Source organism: Pleuronectes platessa, chromosome 19, assembly GCF_947347685.1.
Source record: "Pleuronectes platessa chromosome 19, fPlePla1.1, whole genome shotgun sequence".
Taxonomy (NCBI): domain Eukaryota; kingdom Metazoa; phylum Chordata; class Actinopteri; order Pleuronectiformes; family Pleuronectidae; genus Pleuronectes; species Pleuronectes platessa.
The window spans coordinates 16,721,019-16,737,694 of NC_070644.1; the positions used below are offsets into that span (position 1 = coordinate 16,721,019).

Below are 16,676 nucleotides of genomic sequence, written 5' to 3' on the forward strand. Positions count from 1 at the left end.
TGTTTCAGTTAAAACCCAAATCATGTTTTTTTCAGGTATTTTGTTTATTTGAAAGAAAAAATAGAATTCTTTTTTCACAAAGGCCTTCAGTACAAGAACCCTGACCGGGCGACACAGATCATACATGACAGAAAAAACAACAAGATTGAAAAAAGCATACATGAGAAACACTTTATAAAATATACGACACATAAAAGAGCTTCTTTTTTTTAAACGTAAAAATATTTGTACTGTAGCATCACTTTCACTCACAGGCAGATTTAAAAAAAACACGCTCACATGATCACAGATGAGATGAAGTGGAGGATGAGCTTCTAGTATTCAAGCTACACACACACCCACACACACACACTCACACACACAAATATCAATTTCAGACCCAAAACGCTTCTATGCCAAACATGAACTTGTGATATTAACAAAAATAGCTTAGCCACATGGAGCCAGCCAACCAGCAACAAGCTCACAGTGACACCTCAGAGAAAAATACGTGAAGAGAAAACCTTCTTATACAAAAATACAACGTAATACTGTAAAGAGCAACGCCTCGAAACAGGAGTCACCAAATCCTATAATACAACACACAGGACCACACTGAAGTGCATTTGATTTAAGTTGCATGATTATCACGATTTTGCCGTCACAACTTTGCATCACCGACATGGAGTAAAAGTGCCCACATCACAAAATATTAAAAACAGCAAATCTGGAGTTTAGAGCCTGAAAGATAGAAACTAGCCGACGTGAGCCTTTAACAGACTCATTGATAATCGTGTTTATGTGAAAATATTACAAACTTTTATTTTACGAATAATATAACTGCAGAAAATAAGCACTTATATCTATTTTTCTTCATTCAAGCTCGATATATTTGGTTGTATTTGTGGTTTCATTGTATTTATACTTATTTAAAGTAAATTGATGTATTGTCTTACATTATGTGTTCAAATTAGATGGAAATGCTTGAGTTACATGAGAAACAGCTGTAAACCTGCTCGATATGCATCAACATCAAGCACTCTACAAGAAAACAAGCAGCAACAACACTTTCCGCGAGTTGTTTATAATACACATGGATGTTCCGGGTGGATCTCTCTCCTCTCTGTGGTTTCTGACTGAGCTCCAGCCACTTCCACAGAGAAGCAGTGCTAATGTTGTAGCTGATGTGGTTCAAGGACTCCCGTGAGGCTCCAAGATGGAGTTCCGCTAAAGATAAAAACAAAATCTGAGTCTGTTTCATGACCTCAGGAGTCACCTGATGTCCTGTAAGTGCCTCACACAGAGTTAATGATGATGAGGAGGAGGAAGAAGAGGAAGGAGCACGGTGGGTGAGCCACATCAGTAATCTGAGCTCTTCTGGGGAATCAATAGTTTCACAGGACAGATGGTTGTAATAATAACCGCAGCACTGAGGTCCTTTGGCTCTGAAACACCCAAAAAATGTTAATAGCTCATTTATGCTCCGTGTGATCTCAAAGCCCAGATAATGGTCTGATCATCGATACGATTGTGGGCCCGGCTGCATTTGTTTGTCCTGCACTGTCGTGTCCGTAAGATGCATTGAGGAATTTGTAGCTTTAGAAATAAAATCCTCGTTATTTACAGTCTGTAGTGAACATGAGATCCTTCTCCTAGGACCGGTTCTCACGATGCGAAAGAGAAGATCTGGAAAAATAGAACACAAATAACCAGTATTAAATGTTGATTCTTTTATTTTAAGCTGTGGTTCAAGTGGTTTTGATGTGATCAAGTGTCTACACTCACCTGAGAGACCTGCGGCTGTCCTTCTCCATGTGGTTCTCCGGTCCTTCGCTCTCGTACGAGGCCAGATGCAGCTCTGCAGTGAAGAAACAAGACAAAGTGAGTTTAAACCCTCAGACTTCACCGGACAGCTGAGTGATGCATGTACGAGGAGAAGACTGGACACTCACCGTCCTCAGTGAAGACCGGCGTGGTGACGAGGTACTGGAGGATCCGTCGGTCTCTGTCGAACGGACAAACCACCTGACGCCAAACCAGGAACTCGCTCACCTGCTTCGCCAGCTCCCACAGTTTCTGTTGAGACACGACGATGAAAGACTTCATTAATATTCAATCTTTCAATCAAACTTTATTAGTATAGTACATTTCTAACAAATTCAAAGTGATTAACAAGTGATAAAACACAGGATGTAAAACATTTATTAAAGATTACAGATTTTGAGACTTCTGAAAATCAAAACGTTCAATGTTAGAACACAATATAAGAAAGTTGCACTAATAAAAGATTAAAAAGTTGTTTTTACTAAATTCCTAAAATACATATACAAAGACAGCAAAAGGTCAATAAAGTTAATCATAGTAAAATAAATAACAATGATCGAGACCAGACTCATGGTCCACCAGGGGGCCTCACTGTATTACATGTAAAGGCCTCTGCTCATTATTTTACTGTGAATGAGTCAATATTACTGTGTTTACATGAGGTTTAAACATTGATTTGTTCTTTTCTGTATTTGATCCAGCAATCAATTTAATTAATTACCATTTAGGAACAAATAATGTAAACTGTGAGCTGACCTCAAAGTTGATGTGTCCGTTGGTGAGCCGGCTGGCACAGCCTTCATTCAGGAAGTAGATGTCTTTAATGAGCAGACTGAAGAAAGGAATCACGATCTGGAGGAAAAGGAAACACGTGTTTTTTAGATTTTTGTTTTTACATTTAGGTACATTTCATCTTTACTTCATGGATCAATGTGCTCGCTCACCTTCTCCTGGCTGCTGTGAGCCGTCTCCGACCTCTGGGTGGCGCCGCGGAGCGCAGTGCGGTAGTTAGTGAAGTTACTGGACGGGTCCATCTGATGCTGAATGAGGACAGACAGAGGAGACGTTCAGCAAACACAAGCACATGGACACAGGCACTGATATGGAAGGTTTATAAAAACCTCTCAAAAAAACATGCTCCTGTGAGTCACAGATATGAACATGCAGGTTTTTTTAACTCACCTCCAGGATTTCAAATTTGTCCATGTTGACTTTACCCCAGGTTTTCTTCAGTCTGGCAATGGGACTCATGTTCATCCCAGCTGAGAGATGAGATGAGATGAGATGAGTGAAATATTTATAGAGACAAACCTGAGAAACTGAGCAGAGCTGCTCCAAGCCTTCGGTATCTCTACACGATTAAACTGCAGCTGGCACCTTGTGTTTATTGGCGTCATTCATTTTGATTTATTGGCTACTCAACAAGGAAGTGATGGGAGCTGCAGTTTAACCACACTGGCCTCTGTTCAACAACAAGCTGTGACAAACTGGTTGAGTTCCATGGGATCTGTGTGAGATCCTGCAGGATATCTACTTTTTACTTCATTTAATGTGAAATTTAAGAAATCTACACTGCATCTCCCAGAAACCACCTGTCATTCAAACAATGTTGTGTTGTCTGCCTTTAATTATGTGTTGTTTTTTGTGTACTCACTGATGATGGCCATGAGGGAGTTGAAGTTGCCGATGTTGAAACACTCCTGAGCCACGTCGATGAAGAACTCGATGATCCGCGCTCGGTGTTTCTTCTTCACCGGCTGTGATGAGATCAAATGACAGGAAGTCAATCACAGCTGTCGTCTCACATGTTGTAATATATCAGCTTCAGTTCAAAGGGAAATTCAATCTTTGACAAACAGATAGAAGATGCTGTAAAAAGGAAGAATAGTTGAAGAAAGTATGTACAATATAAATATGACTACCTACCATACAGATCTCAGTGGCCACCAGGTAACTCAGTCTGTTGAACCAGTTGACGTAAGCCTCCAGGTTACTGGTTTTACGCTTCCGAAAGAAACCCTGGAAAAAGAGAAAAGAAAAACATGATCAGGTTGTTTTGGGGATTTTTATGAAATCATAATTATGGATTGTAATTGTCTTAACAGTCTTATAACCAATGTTTTAAAATATAAATATGAGGGGAACAGTTTTCTGCTACTGTGTAATTTCCTTTGCGGATGCATCTTCAGCCTCTGGACCTGCGTCTGTGACGTGTCAGTTGTTATTTTCATCTAATTTACATCCGGCTCTGCTCTGGGTCTTTTCTCTGAGACACTCTGCGGTAGACCTATTTGCCGGAGGCACTATTTTTTTCCTCATAAATGAACATAAGAGCTCTGTATAAATAAACCTGACCTGGCCCGTGATGACGTAATCCAGAAGATTCATGGCTCTGTTAAATACTTACACAACAGCGGCCCACTCCACTCAAACTTCCCTTCTACACTTCAGGACCCCTTACGCTGACTCAACCGCTCTTTCATACAAAACCGGGGCTTACATAACCGGCGCAGCACCGGTGAGAGCCGGAGATGGAGCGCGGTCACAAACACCGGCTGAAAGCCTATTCTCAGCTTGCTGATTGAAATCAACCCTTCAGCTGACTCACTGGGCCACTTAGGAGGCAGAGTGCCCTTCAGATACACTTAGACGGACGCAGAATGGCTCTTTCATGCTGCGTTTGATGCATTTTCAAAAGCTGCATTTTCAAAAAGAATAAAAAACACTGAACAAATTCGCATTTTATCTGCCAGAGGGATCGTTCATGTGGTTTCTCAGGCAAATTAAGTTAAAGTGAAGGAGACCGCAAACGATGCTCAAAGCAGAGCCAAAAAATGAAAAGACACTTGATCAAAATAATAAAGACTGACTGTATCCTTCCTTTGCTGCAGTTAATTGGAAACAGGTCATGAATCCAATGGTCCTTAGCCGACTTTACACATGAAAACTATATATGTAGCATATATGTGGCGAGCTGTGGCTGTGTGGTTAGCTTCATCTGCTAATTTATGACTCTAATTAGTTAATTTAATTTTGAAGACATCGGGAAATCAACTTTATAGTTTGAAAGAAAGTTTTAATCGTTTAGAAAACGTTTTAGTCAGCAGAGTAAGATTCTGGACAGAATGAAGCAAACAAACAAACGAGAGTCGAGTGTATTCACAGAGTTGTGACTGTGCAGGAGATGAATATCGCTGAGTTGCAGCTTCCAAAAACAAGCGGATAGAGCCGATAATTGGTGTCTGTGCATTCTGCCTGAATTGTACCTTATGGTTCTCTAGAGGATCCTTCATGGCGAACGTCTGGATGAACTCCTCAGGACCGATAAAACTCAGTCTGTCCTGGAGGCAGAGGACGGGAGCAGAAAACAATCAGGACAACAGGAACAGTAATAAACGAGATAAAGACCAGGACGGAGAGGACGAGGGAGGATGGAGTCCAGGAAGGAAGGGACACTAAAATACATTTATCCTTACTCATGTATAAAATAACATTGTTATTTCAAGGATGTCAACTTTCTATAATCATAAACAAACGAAAAAATACATTTGATGAAGATAACAAAACTAAGATATAAAAAAAGAAGGAAACAGAAAAACTAAGACATTTTAATCAAATTTAGTTTAGTAAGTAAAACAAGATCTGTTGAGTTGCTACCACAGCAAGAGTAAATAAACCAGTGCTCTGAGTAGGACCAGGTTCTCACCAGTTCGATGTGTGTGAGCTGCTGGGCGAGGATGAAGGGATCGTCACACACGCTCATCACGTCGCTCTTCTGACCCGAAGCCTGTTTGCTCTTCAGGGAGGCCGGTCGCTCCAGGGCCACGGCGTTGAGCGCGGCCACGGCCTCCTCGTACTGGCCGAGCGCTGACAGGCGTTTGATCAGCCGCTGGGTCATCTGCTGCATCGCTCGCCAGGAGTACTGGAGGCACGACACAACAGGTGTTAACAACACGAAGCATAAGGAAACTGATCACTTCTGAGACATGCGTCATTCAGATTTCCTGATTCCAAGACCTAGACACTCGGCAGCCATAGAAAGTAAACAAGACTTTCAAGCTGTGTCTCAATTCGGGGGCTGCAGCCTCTGTAGACTGAGGAATCTGAATGGGATGGTCTGGTCTATGGGGGATTTCTCACTCTTAGCTGGTTTGAATGGCTGCACTCACTGCAGTTCAGCCACCCGCGTAGCTAGCTCGTTAGCTTTGTCACCAGCGCACAATGAATCCACCCACTGGATCCTTTTGTTGCTCAGGAATGGAAGGACGCATTTGTCGGCCATGTTTGAAGGAGCTTTCAAGATGGGTAAGGGCCACTGTGCGTAGGTGGGTTCATCGCAACTACAAGGGGCCACTACAGTCATCTGTGTTCATCTTGGTCAAGTGTCGCCACCTTTAATCAGCGCAAATGGCCCAAGATGTGTTGTGCGTCACGACATTCAGCTTCCATCGTACGCGACACTCACCTCGTCCCCTCGAGCCACGTGGTGCGTCATGTCCTTCAGGCAGCGCATCATCCTCTCGTCCCTGAAGTCGTACGGAAACGTCTCCGTCCACTCGGTCAGCAGCTGCACCAGCTTGGGCGCCACCTCACGGAAACGGATCTAAAAAAGAAAAGGATCATGACACGGCACGTTAAGGGTGAAGGATTGAACACGTTAAATCAGTTTAGAGAATTTATGGATCTAATCTGTCTTGGGACAAACTCTTCTCGACCCCGCTGTCGCTGTTTGTCTCTGTGAGACAAATAGCTGCTGTTATTTGTCCATTTGTTTACTTTATTGTTCCCATTAAATGTGTTCCTTTCACTTTTATTTCCCCGGTGTCAGTTTGAGTCCCGTCTGTCCGTCTCTGGAGCGGCTCTGCTTATGAAACGGTCGATAAATACCTCCTCCCAGAGAGAGGGCTGACAAAGGCTTGTGTGGGTGAGAGTGTGACACGGTTACAGTGGGTGTGAGTTTACGTGGGGGGGGGAGACAGAGTGAAATGCGGAGAAATAATTATAAACCGTGTGAGTGAGTAATCCTCCCACCTTGTCCAGCAGGGCGTCTCCGGACCGCTGCTGCTCCACACACAGGTGACAAACCCGCGTCATGAGCTCGTACGGATGCAGGAAGAGGCGCGAACTCAGCAGGAAGGTGAACACATATGATCTCTAGAGAGGAGGAGACAAAACAACACGGGGGCGACAAAGGTCAACGCGGTCAGGACGGCGGACATCTTTGATTTAATCAGTTTACAAACACTAGGGAAAGGTCACAGGGCAGAGAGTCTATTTACTGGTACTCACATCTGGGTAGTAGTCCACTGTGGGAACCAGATGTTGAATCAGAGCCTCAAGAGATGCTGACACCAAACTGTTATCGTGGTAGCACATCTCCCCATAGCTAGCGGTGATGCCATGTCCGTGAAGTCTGGCTTTCCCTGCCGCGACGTTCTTGTTGTTATGACAGGACTGCTCGCTGCTGCTGCCACCACTGCCACCACTGCCACCACTGCCACTGCCGGTACTGGTGGTGGTGTGGCGGTATGCACGGCCCGGACAGGAGCTGCTGTGCTGCCGGGGGCTGCGAGGCTGCGGCGGGGAGTACGGGTTCTCCGAGACCGCGTAGTTGCTGGTGTAGTGATGCTCCTTCGCCTTCACGGAGGTGACGGAGGAGCTGCGGTAGCACCCGTGAGGCTGGGGGATGTCGTAGGGGTTTTCCGAGCCCGAGTAGGCGCTGTTGTAGATGTTCTCCTTGGCCGGTTTGGAGGCGGTGCCGTTGCGGTACGGGCTGTGAGGCTGCGGGTTGTTGTTGTTGTTGCTGTACAGCGCACACGAGCTGAACTTACCCGCATAGGGAGTCGTGGGAGGCATGGTGAGCTGCAGGAAAGACACAAGGGGGACGAGGTTATTTTGTATCATGATTCTGAGAAACTATATATAGCAATCATGGAAAAAATAGTAATCCAAAAAATACAAAAGTCAAATAACAAGTGTTGTTAAGCACTTTTTTGAAATGTGTCCCTAAAATGAGTATTTGAATATTTCATAAAAAGCAGAACATATTTTTGGTTTTTGTTTCCTGTTTTGCGATCGTCTATCCATCATTTCTGAGTCTTGGACCCTCTGATTCCTCTCGTAAGTGCTGTTGAGGTGGTGTCGGCCCACAAGTTATTAACCACTGATCAAATGCAGCAAGAGAAGGAGAAGGAGGAGAAGGAGGAGAAGGAGGAGAAGGAGGAGAAGAAGAAGACGACAAATAAGGGGAAGAAGTCCAATACGAAAAAAACAAAGCCTAAGGAGACGAAGATGAAGAAGAGGGAGGAGAAGAAGAATTAACAAATTCACAAGGTCTCAGAGGAGGTATAATCAAATACCCTCCTAGAGGAGATGTGAAGTAAGTGATGACTATAGTTTATATAATTTCTGATCAATTATTTGATTATGGTTTGGTGAATAATCAATCAATAAAGTATTCAATAAAGTCCAAAACCCAAATGTATTGAATTTAAACTTAACAAAATGCAAATCCACACAATGACTATGGTGAAAAGCAGCAAACAATCATGATAAATGACAGGACATCACTATGAGCTTTAATTATGGTGCTACAACAGTGAAACGTCAATATTCACTGCTGTTGAAGGAGCTTCTGCTGTCTCCCTGTGCTTCAGTCAACATTGCAAATCACTCAGCTGCACTTTGACTGTTGTTGATCAAAAAGTCCAGAGTAGAGACGTCTCAACAGTTTTACTACTGTGTTTGTAGTGGAGTCGTGTGTGCGTGTGACTCAGTCGGCTCCGCCCTCCATCACGCAAAGCAGAGACTTAGAGATGTCTGCGAAAAGTAACCACACTTAATCACATAATGTTACCCCTCCTATGTTTACTGTTTTGGCTTCGATCTGTTGTAATATACCTCCGTGAAATTCACTTCCCCCCCCCCCCCCATAAATAAAAGAAAAAAGTTATTCACTGCTGGATTCCGTTTTTCCACCATTTGCCACATTCTTGAAACTAACTTGTTGGAAAACGGCGGCAAGAAGGAAGGTAGGGGGGGGAAAACCAACAAGGCCGACAGATGGATGATCTCAGGAAGCCAATGATTCTTTGTCTTAATGGTTAAGATAATTGGATCTGAGGTTGGTAAGCTGATCCCAGAGCCCCACCAAGGCGTGCTTTAACGCTGGAGCCATCGTTATCCTGCTACTGTTGTCTGCCTTTGCAACCACATGCCAGTGTAAATCTAGCCTCACACACACACACACACACACACACACACGCACGCACATGCACACACATGCAAATGCCTCACACAGCGATGTATGCACATGCACGTTACACTGTGCCAGAAAACGAAACCCTGCAGGAATCCGGCAGACTTTTGTGTGTCCGTCACAGCAACAACTGAGGAGTGTCTGCCTGAGCCAACATCTTACACACACACACACACACACACACACACACACACACACCCTTGTCCACTATGGCGCCTAGCCCTGCGAAGGTATAATCCAAACACACACACACACACACACACGTCACACACGTCACACATAAACAAATGTTGGTCTGAGCGACACACACTCGCACACCCTTGCACACCACAGCACATGGCGTGGTGCCAGTGTAAGCCAGGCCGGTGCCCGCCCGTCGTCTGAACTCTGTGATCTCAGCCTGCTGCTCTGCCTCTAACTCGGTTAAGAAAGAGAAAGATTACTGTGGCTTTAGCTTCCTAGAGTTTTACGATTCCTAATCTGGCAAAAGCGCAGCTCTGGTGGTCAAGTCCAGATAAGGATCTATACTCAGCGATAGATTGGGTTGAGTCTGTTTTGCCTGTGTTTGCATTCAGAGGTGACCTTTTCTCACAAAGAGGAAAACACGTCTGGAAATATAAAAACCCAGCCTCGGGTTTTTTCCCAGACTGCACTTCCTGAAAAGTTGACCCTCAAGGATAGCTGTGGTTCCTCCAAACCGCACCACTGAAATTGTACTCTTTCTAAAATCATAGGCTGGACTCGCTGCGGGCGGCTTAATGATGACGTTGGGAGAATAATTTCATATTGAACGCATTGTTTACATTCTCTTGTTTGTAAACTTTGGCCAATCGGAGCCTCGTGGAGAGGTTTGATGTGGCGATCGAATAAAAACACAGGAAGAGGAAGAGAAGTGTACGGTTCTGTTTTTTAACAATCCAGCGACAAAATCCACACGGATTAAGTTTCACGTGTGCAAGGGTTTGAACTTTTTAAAACAATAAAAAGGGAACAACGCACAAGTTCCCCTGGATGCTACATCAGTGTCGATGTAACACAACAGAAGTGTGTGTCTGTGTGTGTTAGTCCTACATGTCACAGCCGGGTTCATCAAGAGGTGGAGGCTAATGGAGCTGCAGGCAAATATCCTGGGCTGTAAACCAGTGAGTTTTGTCCAAACTGCGTCAAGCAGACGACACAGTCTGGTTTTCAGAGGTGACAGTTTTCAAATGTCCTACTGCAAATGAATGCAACCTTTGTTTTAGTGCATAATGACAAATTTGCATGCTCCTTCAGAGGCTTTATTTTAATTATTATTTTCAATCCGACAAGAATAAATTAATCGGGGGCAGCACTGGTGTTCATCCATTCGTTTTGCAGTTGCTCCCATGTCGGATCCCTGCAGGTTTCCAGGAGACTAACCTCGTTCCCGAGCTTTTCACCCTTAAGGCTTCGACTTTACACTCTTTCTCCGAATCGCACAATGTGGTTGTTAAAGGTGCACCGGGGCCTTTCTGAGGCTAGTTACAACAGGAGGGGGGTGCGAGCGAGGGGGAGGTCTTCAACAATGGAGGTATTATCTATCCTGTCATGGCATTAACAACCGCACAAAGACCCCCAGGAAGAGATCAGAGCAGATCACAGCAGATCAGACACACACACAGCAGCTTTCACACAAACTCGCTTTTTTTCCCGTGTGACGCCTTGACTCGGCGTGAACCGAGGGCCGGGATCCTTTTCACATCAGTCAAACCAGAAGAGCAGACTTTCTCGTTTTGTCCTGTGAGGTATGAGCTCTCATTATACCTCCAGCGTCAGCGCGGGCGTCATGAATCTAACCCTGCTTTTGTTTTTTACTTCTTTACAAGTGCAGCGGACGTCTTTGGAAAAAAGCAGCATGCCATGCATACGTCGAAACTCACATATTGACACAAGCAGAAGTTACTGCACACGGCTCGAGGACAGCAGCTGCCACATTACACTTTACGCTACAGGCAGTAAAAAGTACAGAGTACAGCAAGACAGTGCAATCACACAGTCCTTCTTAATTGTCCTGTTTGAGCCCAGCAAGCATCTACGTACCAACGCCAGACAAACAAACAATAGCCGGGGCTGAAACCCCCTGATGGTTCACTGCAGCAGGAGCCGAGAGCAACAGGAGAAGATTTGTTGGCAAAGCTTCCTTTTTCTGTGTCGCCTAAACAAATTTGAAGACTTAAAGCAGGGAGTGTTTAGAGCATATTTCAGTGTTGTTGTCTTTTCATGTTGCAGCAAAGTAGCTGTGAAGCACTCAGGATGTTGTTTGACTGATTCGGTTTGAAGATTTTCGCCCAGATGAAACTTTAACCAGTTCCAACGAGGCTCCCAATACGTGCCACAACCAACGAGGAGGCCACTGGTGCAATGTTCAGATGGAAACTCATCAGGTATACACCCTGCACCTGTAAAACTATTTCAGAGTCATTAAAGGGCTAATGCAACTCCGTGCTATCTTTATACCTGACGCACTTTGACACTAATAACATCCAGCAGGTAAGGAGTGTCAGTGAGAGGAAGCGTGCGAGTGGGAGACTTATTCCTGATAATACACGAGGTTAAAGTCCGGGCTGTTCGAGTATCACTTACTCGTGGTTTTGTCGAAGCTCCAAATTAAACAGTCTTACACGTACAGAGGTGAACTCTTTAAAGAGAGCGACCTCACAGCTCGCTGGCTTCTATCTTCACTTTATCACATTTCCTCTTTATTAAAAAGCAAGGGTCCTCCAAAGCATGAACAATATTTTCATTGGAGTCTTGCTTAGAATTAAACTATGAGACTTTCCCTCAAATATCTGGAAACAGGAAAGAAAATTGTGAAAATACATCAAATGCCTAATTTTGAATAAAGAACTGCTACGTAAACAGTCACAGAATTAGCAAACTGTAAATAAGCTGCAAACCAAATGCACCTGCATTACCCAGCACTCACAGAAAAGCTATTTGATGTTGAGGAAAAGTCAAAAGACCCACCCCTGCTCTTCTAAGAGGAAATGTCACACAGGCCTCCCCTCTGCATTAACCCTTTCTGATCCCTTTTCCATGGTGTCCCTGGATCTGCCAGAGAATCCGATCCAGATCTCTTCAAATGGTCTGTGCAAGAAAAATTCCAGTGTAAAGAATTTTTATGTACAAAATCAAGGACATGAGAAGGATGTAGAATATTTCAGATGTCTAAACCAGGATGTGGTTATGTTTGGTTTTTCCTTTTTTAAATTTTTGAAGCAGAACCAACAAATCTGACGTTGGACGCATCTTCTTCGGTTGTGTTCAAACTGGTTATATATGTTTGAATAAACAGCCGAAACAGAACATCAGTCCAGATGTTATCTTGTTCTACTTGGCTGTCCAAGCATGCAAAGCTCCTTCCACCATGTTACACCCATAATCCACAATGTTGTGAGATTGTTTTACCCCGCTTTGCTTTTTCTTCCTTCCCAAACTATCACCACAGTTCCCATCCTCTCGGCAACAGGAATCACCAGACTCCCAGTGCCGCCGTCACCTGATCAAACCGCCCCACACCATAGTGCGAGGAGACATCACAGGGCTCCAGTGAACTGATCCGGGGTCGCGCTCCAGTAAGCGTACGGGTCAGATAAGGCCAGACACCAGACGCCCCCGTGGACCCGATGATCACCCCCCCCCCCACTGCACCTGCACCTCAATCTGATAAACGGGCAAACAGAGCCGGATACTGACAAACACCTGACTCAGATGGAAGGGAGAGATATGAGGGATACAATTCACATCCACGGCCGGGCCTCCCCCACCCCAAACAAACACACACACTGCATTCAAGTGTGAGTGTAGGCTTTACAAAAGCAGGGTTGTAAGTGCAGAGAGGCACACACACACACACACACACACACACACACACACACACACACACACACACACACACACACACACACACACACACACACACACACACACACACACACACACACACACACACACACACACACACACACACACACACACACACACACACACACACATTACACCTAACCCTAACCTCTGAAATGACATTTTGACTTATTAGGAGCAGGTTTTGGTCTCCATGAGGTCGACTGGTTCTGATAAGGTCAGTGTTTATGCCGGAATAGATCCTGAAGAGGAAACAAAAACCAATAGACACACACACACACACACACACAGACACACACAGACACACACACCTGCTATGATCTGCTAGGCTAGTACAGTATTAACCCAGTGACAGACAGGATAAAGACAAATTATCTCCTCTGCTGTGGGGATATAATAAACCTAAGCTTGTGCAGGGGCTTTTCTCTCCCTCTCTCTTTCGCCCACACACACATTTTTATATCTATAAACCCACAGATCTCACATCTGTATGTCACACAGTTCGATTCATACTGAAAATTAAGCTGGACTAAGTCGATTTGAGCCAGAGAACAAGTGGATTTGAATGTTTTCAGAGCAGCTCTGGTCCCAAATCTCTGCCTGTGCCTTCCCTGACTGCGTTTGTGTTAATTATTAAATGAGTTTAACCATTTAATTTGACTTTAATTCAAGCAGCCTGACTGGTGAGGCGAACTGGGGCGTGTGTTCCAGCAAGTTGAGGGAAGCAGGTTTATTTTTAAAAGAGAGGAGGAAAGAGAAGGTGGACAAACAAAGAGAGGATTCAAGCCTTTTTTTCTCAAAGCCTGTTTGGGCAGAAGTACACACAGAATGTCTCTCATTCTTTTTTCTTTCCCCTACAGACACGCACACAATCTGTTATTCTCTCTCACACACACACACACACACACTCGCTCTCTTACACACACCATGCCTGGTCTACATTATGAGCCTCCAAACTGAGTCAGAACCCAGTAAAAAGTAAAAGCTGACTGTGAGAAAGCCATGCTGTGCAAACCACAGTCCCATCGCAGGTGCTGGTGAGTCATGTTTGTTTGTGGATGACAGCCAGACTAATTATAACTCACATGGGTGGCAAACAATAACAACAACAAATGTTGCCATGTGGAAAGATAAAAAAGACAGGAGGGACAGACGGAGGATATTTTTTGCATCGGTTTGTCAAAGAATGAACACGAGCGTTTGAGATCCATGACTGAAATAGCATGAAAACAAATCAAGTGTGCAAAAGCTTAATTATGAAGAACAGCAAAAATTATATGAAATAAACTGCATTTTGACTTCTGTACAGTTTATTATAATGCCTCCATGTGATTTAATGACATTAAAATAGCATTTAAATAGATTAAATGTGCAAAATCTTAATTAAAAAGAATCTAAGCACTTAATTGAAACGAGTTAAACATAATTTTGAGTTCTGTACAGTTTATTCATGAGATTGAATGACTTTAAAATATCATTTAAATAGATTAAATGTGCAATAGCTTGATTATAAAGAATCTAAACACTTAAATTATATGGAAAAAACATTATTTTGAATTCTCAACAGTTTATTATCATGACTTAATGTGATTGAATGACTTGAAATAGCATTTTAGGAGATTAAGTTTGCAAAACCTTGACTATAAAGAATCTAAACACCTAGATTATAATAAATATACATTATTTTGAGGTCTCAGAAGTTTATTATTATGATTTCATGCGATTGAATGACTTTAAAGTAGCATTTAGAGAAATTGAATGTGCAGAAGCTTAATCAGAAAGAATTCCTAAACGAGATAAATAGGATTTTTGAATTCTGTAAAGTTTATTGTTATGACCTCATTACAAATCTGGAGTTACATAACATATTCCTACCCAGTTAAAAACTTATTCTGTGACCATGAAGCCTGATCTCAGCTCACACTGATCCACACCACGATGAACTCACCTCTGATGCGATGCAGCTCAGGATCCAAAATGCAACACAAACAAGAAACAACACACAAAAAACAACTGCTTCTCCAGAGGTGTGATATGTCCGGGGCTGGAGTTGTGTGTCCGCTGCAGAACGAAGCTGCTCAGTGAGAATCAGAAAACCACGCAGACGTGTGTGTCAGTGTGTTCGCGCTGCGCTCAGCTCCATTGTTCGTCCCCTCTCCTTAATGTTGGAGACGATTTGAAGTGAGCGAGCCACAAAGCGAGGGACGTATTCAAATGACTCGCACACAGCCGGGAAAACCCACCAATCGCGGCGCGGGGGCGGGCGCCTCCGGGGAGGGGCTGCGGCCAATCGAGGCGGAGGAGTCGGAAAATCGAAATCGTCGGCGGCCCTGATTGGCTGGCGGGAGTTCTCTTTTCTTCTTGTTCGTTTTTTTTTTTCTTCTAACCGCAGCCCCTGACTTGTGGTGAAGCTTGTTTCTGTGTGTTTGATGATTTAAGCCCAGAATAATGATTTAAATTATACACACATATATATATTTATATATTTCTGATCACTAAACATTCATCCCTGCTTCTTGAAATTCACTTCTTTCCAACCTGCCTTGACATTGCCATCAATTTAGGAAATTCCTGAACATCTTATTTGTTTAAAAGCTCCACAACAAAACCTATTATCACTTTATTACAGGTCCAGTGTGTGAGATTTAGGTGAAAGCGAATCCTTTGGTGTTTCATCGAAATTGTATGAATTGTTGTTTTCTTTATCCGAGAATGAACCCTTTATATTTAAATATTTTATATTTACATCGGGAGCAGGTCCTCTCTTCAGAGGCCACCATGTTTTTTATAGTAGCCCAAACTGGACTGGAAATCTTTTAAGATTATATTGCAACTGAAGGCTAACACAGGTTCTCTTTCATGTTCGGAAGGGGAGGGGGAGGTGAGGGGTATTCAGCTGCAACGTGAAACTTCACCACTAGATGTCACTAAATTATACACACTGAACCTTTAAGTTGTTATGGTGAACATGTTAGTATTTGGACAGTATTTGTGCAGACTCCAAATGATGTCTTCGCCTCAAGATGGTTGCTTTCGTGTCCAGGATATTTTGGCTCCATTTCTTTATAGTGGGAGGAAATGGTGATGCATATTCCATCTATATATAAATTCTACAGGGATTAATGCACAACAAGTTAAAATACAAACTGTTGACCAGGTAAATATACTTGTTTGTAGCCATTCATGGGGAAACTAGATCTGTAACTGATCCTGATTTTGAGTTAATCTATAAACACAGATATAGACTCTAATGTGTACACTGTTCAAAATAGTAATTTACTGAGATTTTCTTTATTTGCAGGAAATGCATTAATTGCAGGTTGTTCAATAAACTTTTTTCCAGGAATTAAAAACATCTTTATTACAACGACTTTCTTGATATCCGAAAGGACTTTAAAAGGACTTTACAGGTTCTCTGCCCATAACACAAGGTAATCCTTAAATTGAAGTGAAAACATGAGGATTATCAAAAGGTTTTAATGTAACAATAGGAATATTTACTGTGAGGTCATCTGTTTCAGTCTTGTTTTAGGCGCCAGCAGGGTTAAAACAGACTATTTTTTTTTACCTTGTCTGTGGATAAACACACACCTTCTCTTTACCAAATCTCTTTTTCTAAATATTTAGAATATGCTCTACATTTATATATTTAACTCCATCCAACAGTCTAATCTCCCCTTAAATATGGTAATTAAATCAAGGTGGGTGTACACCATACCCCCCCTTCAAG

The 16,676-nt window shown here is 43.2% G+C and overlaps 1 protein-coding gene across 1 annotated transcript; it reads right to left on the minus strand.

Moving 5' to 3' along the window:
- Positions 1-25: 25 nt before the first annotated feature.
- On the minus strand, positions 26-15,143 carry LOC128462320 (ras-GEF domain-containing family member 1B-B). Its single transcript, XM_053447668.1, has 14 exons — positions 14,895-15,143; positions 7,093-7,665; positions 6,835-6,957; positions 6,269-6,406; positions 5,510-5,725; positions 5,070-5,144; positions 3,730-3,822; positions 3,458-3,560; positions 2,986-3,065; positions 2,748-2,843; positions 2,560-2,655; positions 1,932-2,055; positions 1,765-1,837; positions 26-1,665 (listed from the first exon to the last, which is right to left on the minus strand). The coding sequence occupies exons 2-14, from the start codon at positions 7,657-7,659 to the stop codon at positions 1,632-1,634; spliced, it is 1,818 nt and encodes a 605-aa protein (XP_053303643.1). The 5' UTR covers positions 7,660-7,665; positions 14,895-15,143; the 3' UTR covers positions 26-1,631.
- Positions 15,144-16,676: the final 1,533 nt, after the last annotated feature.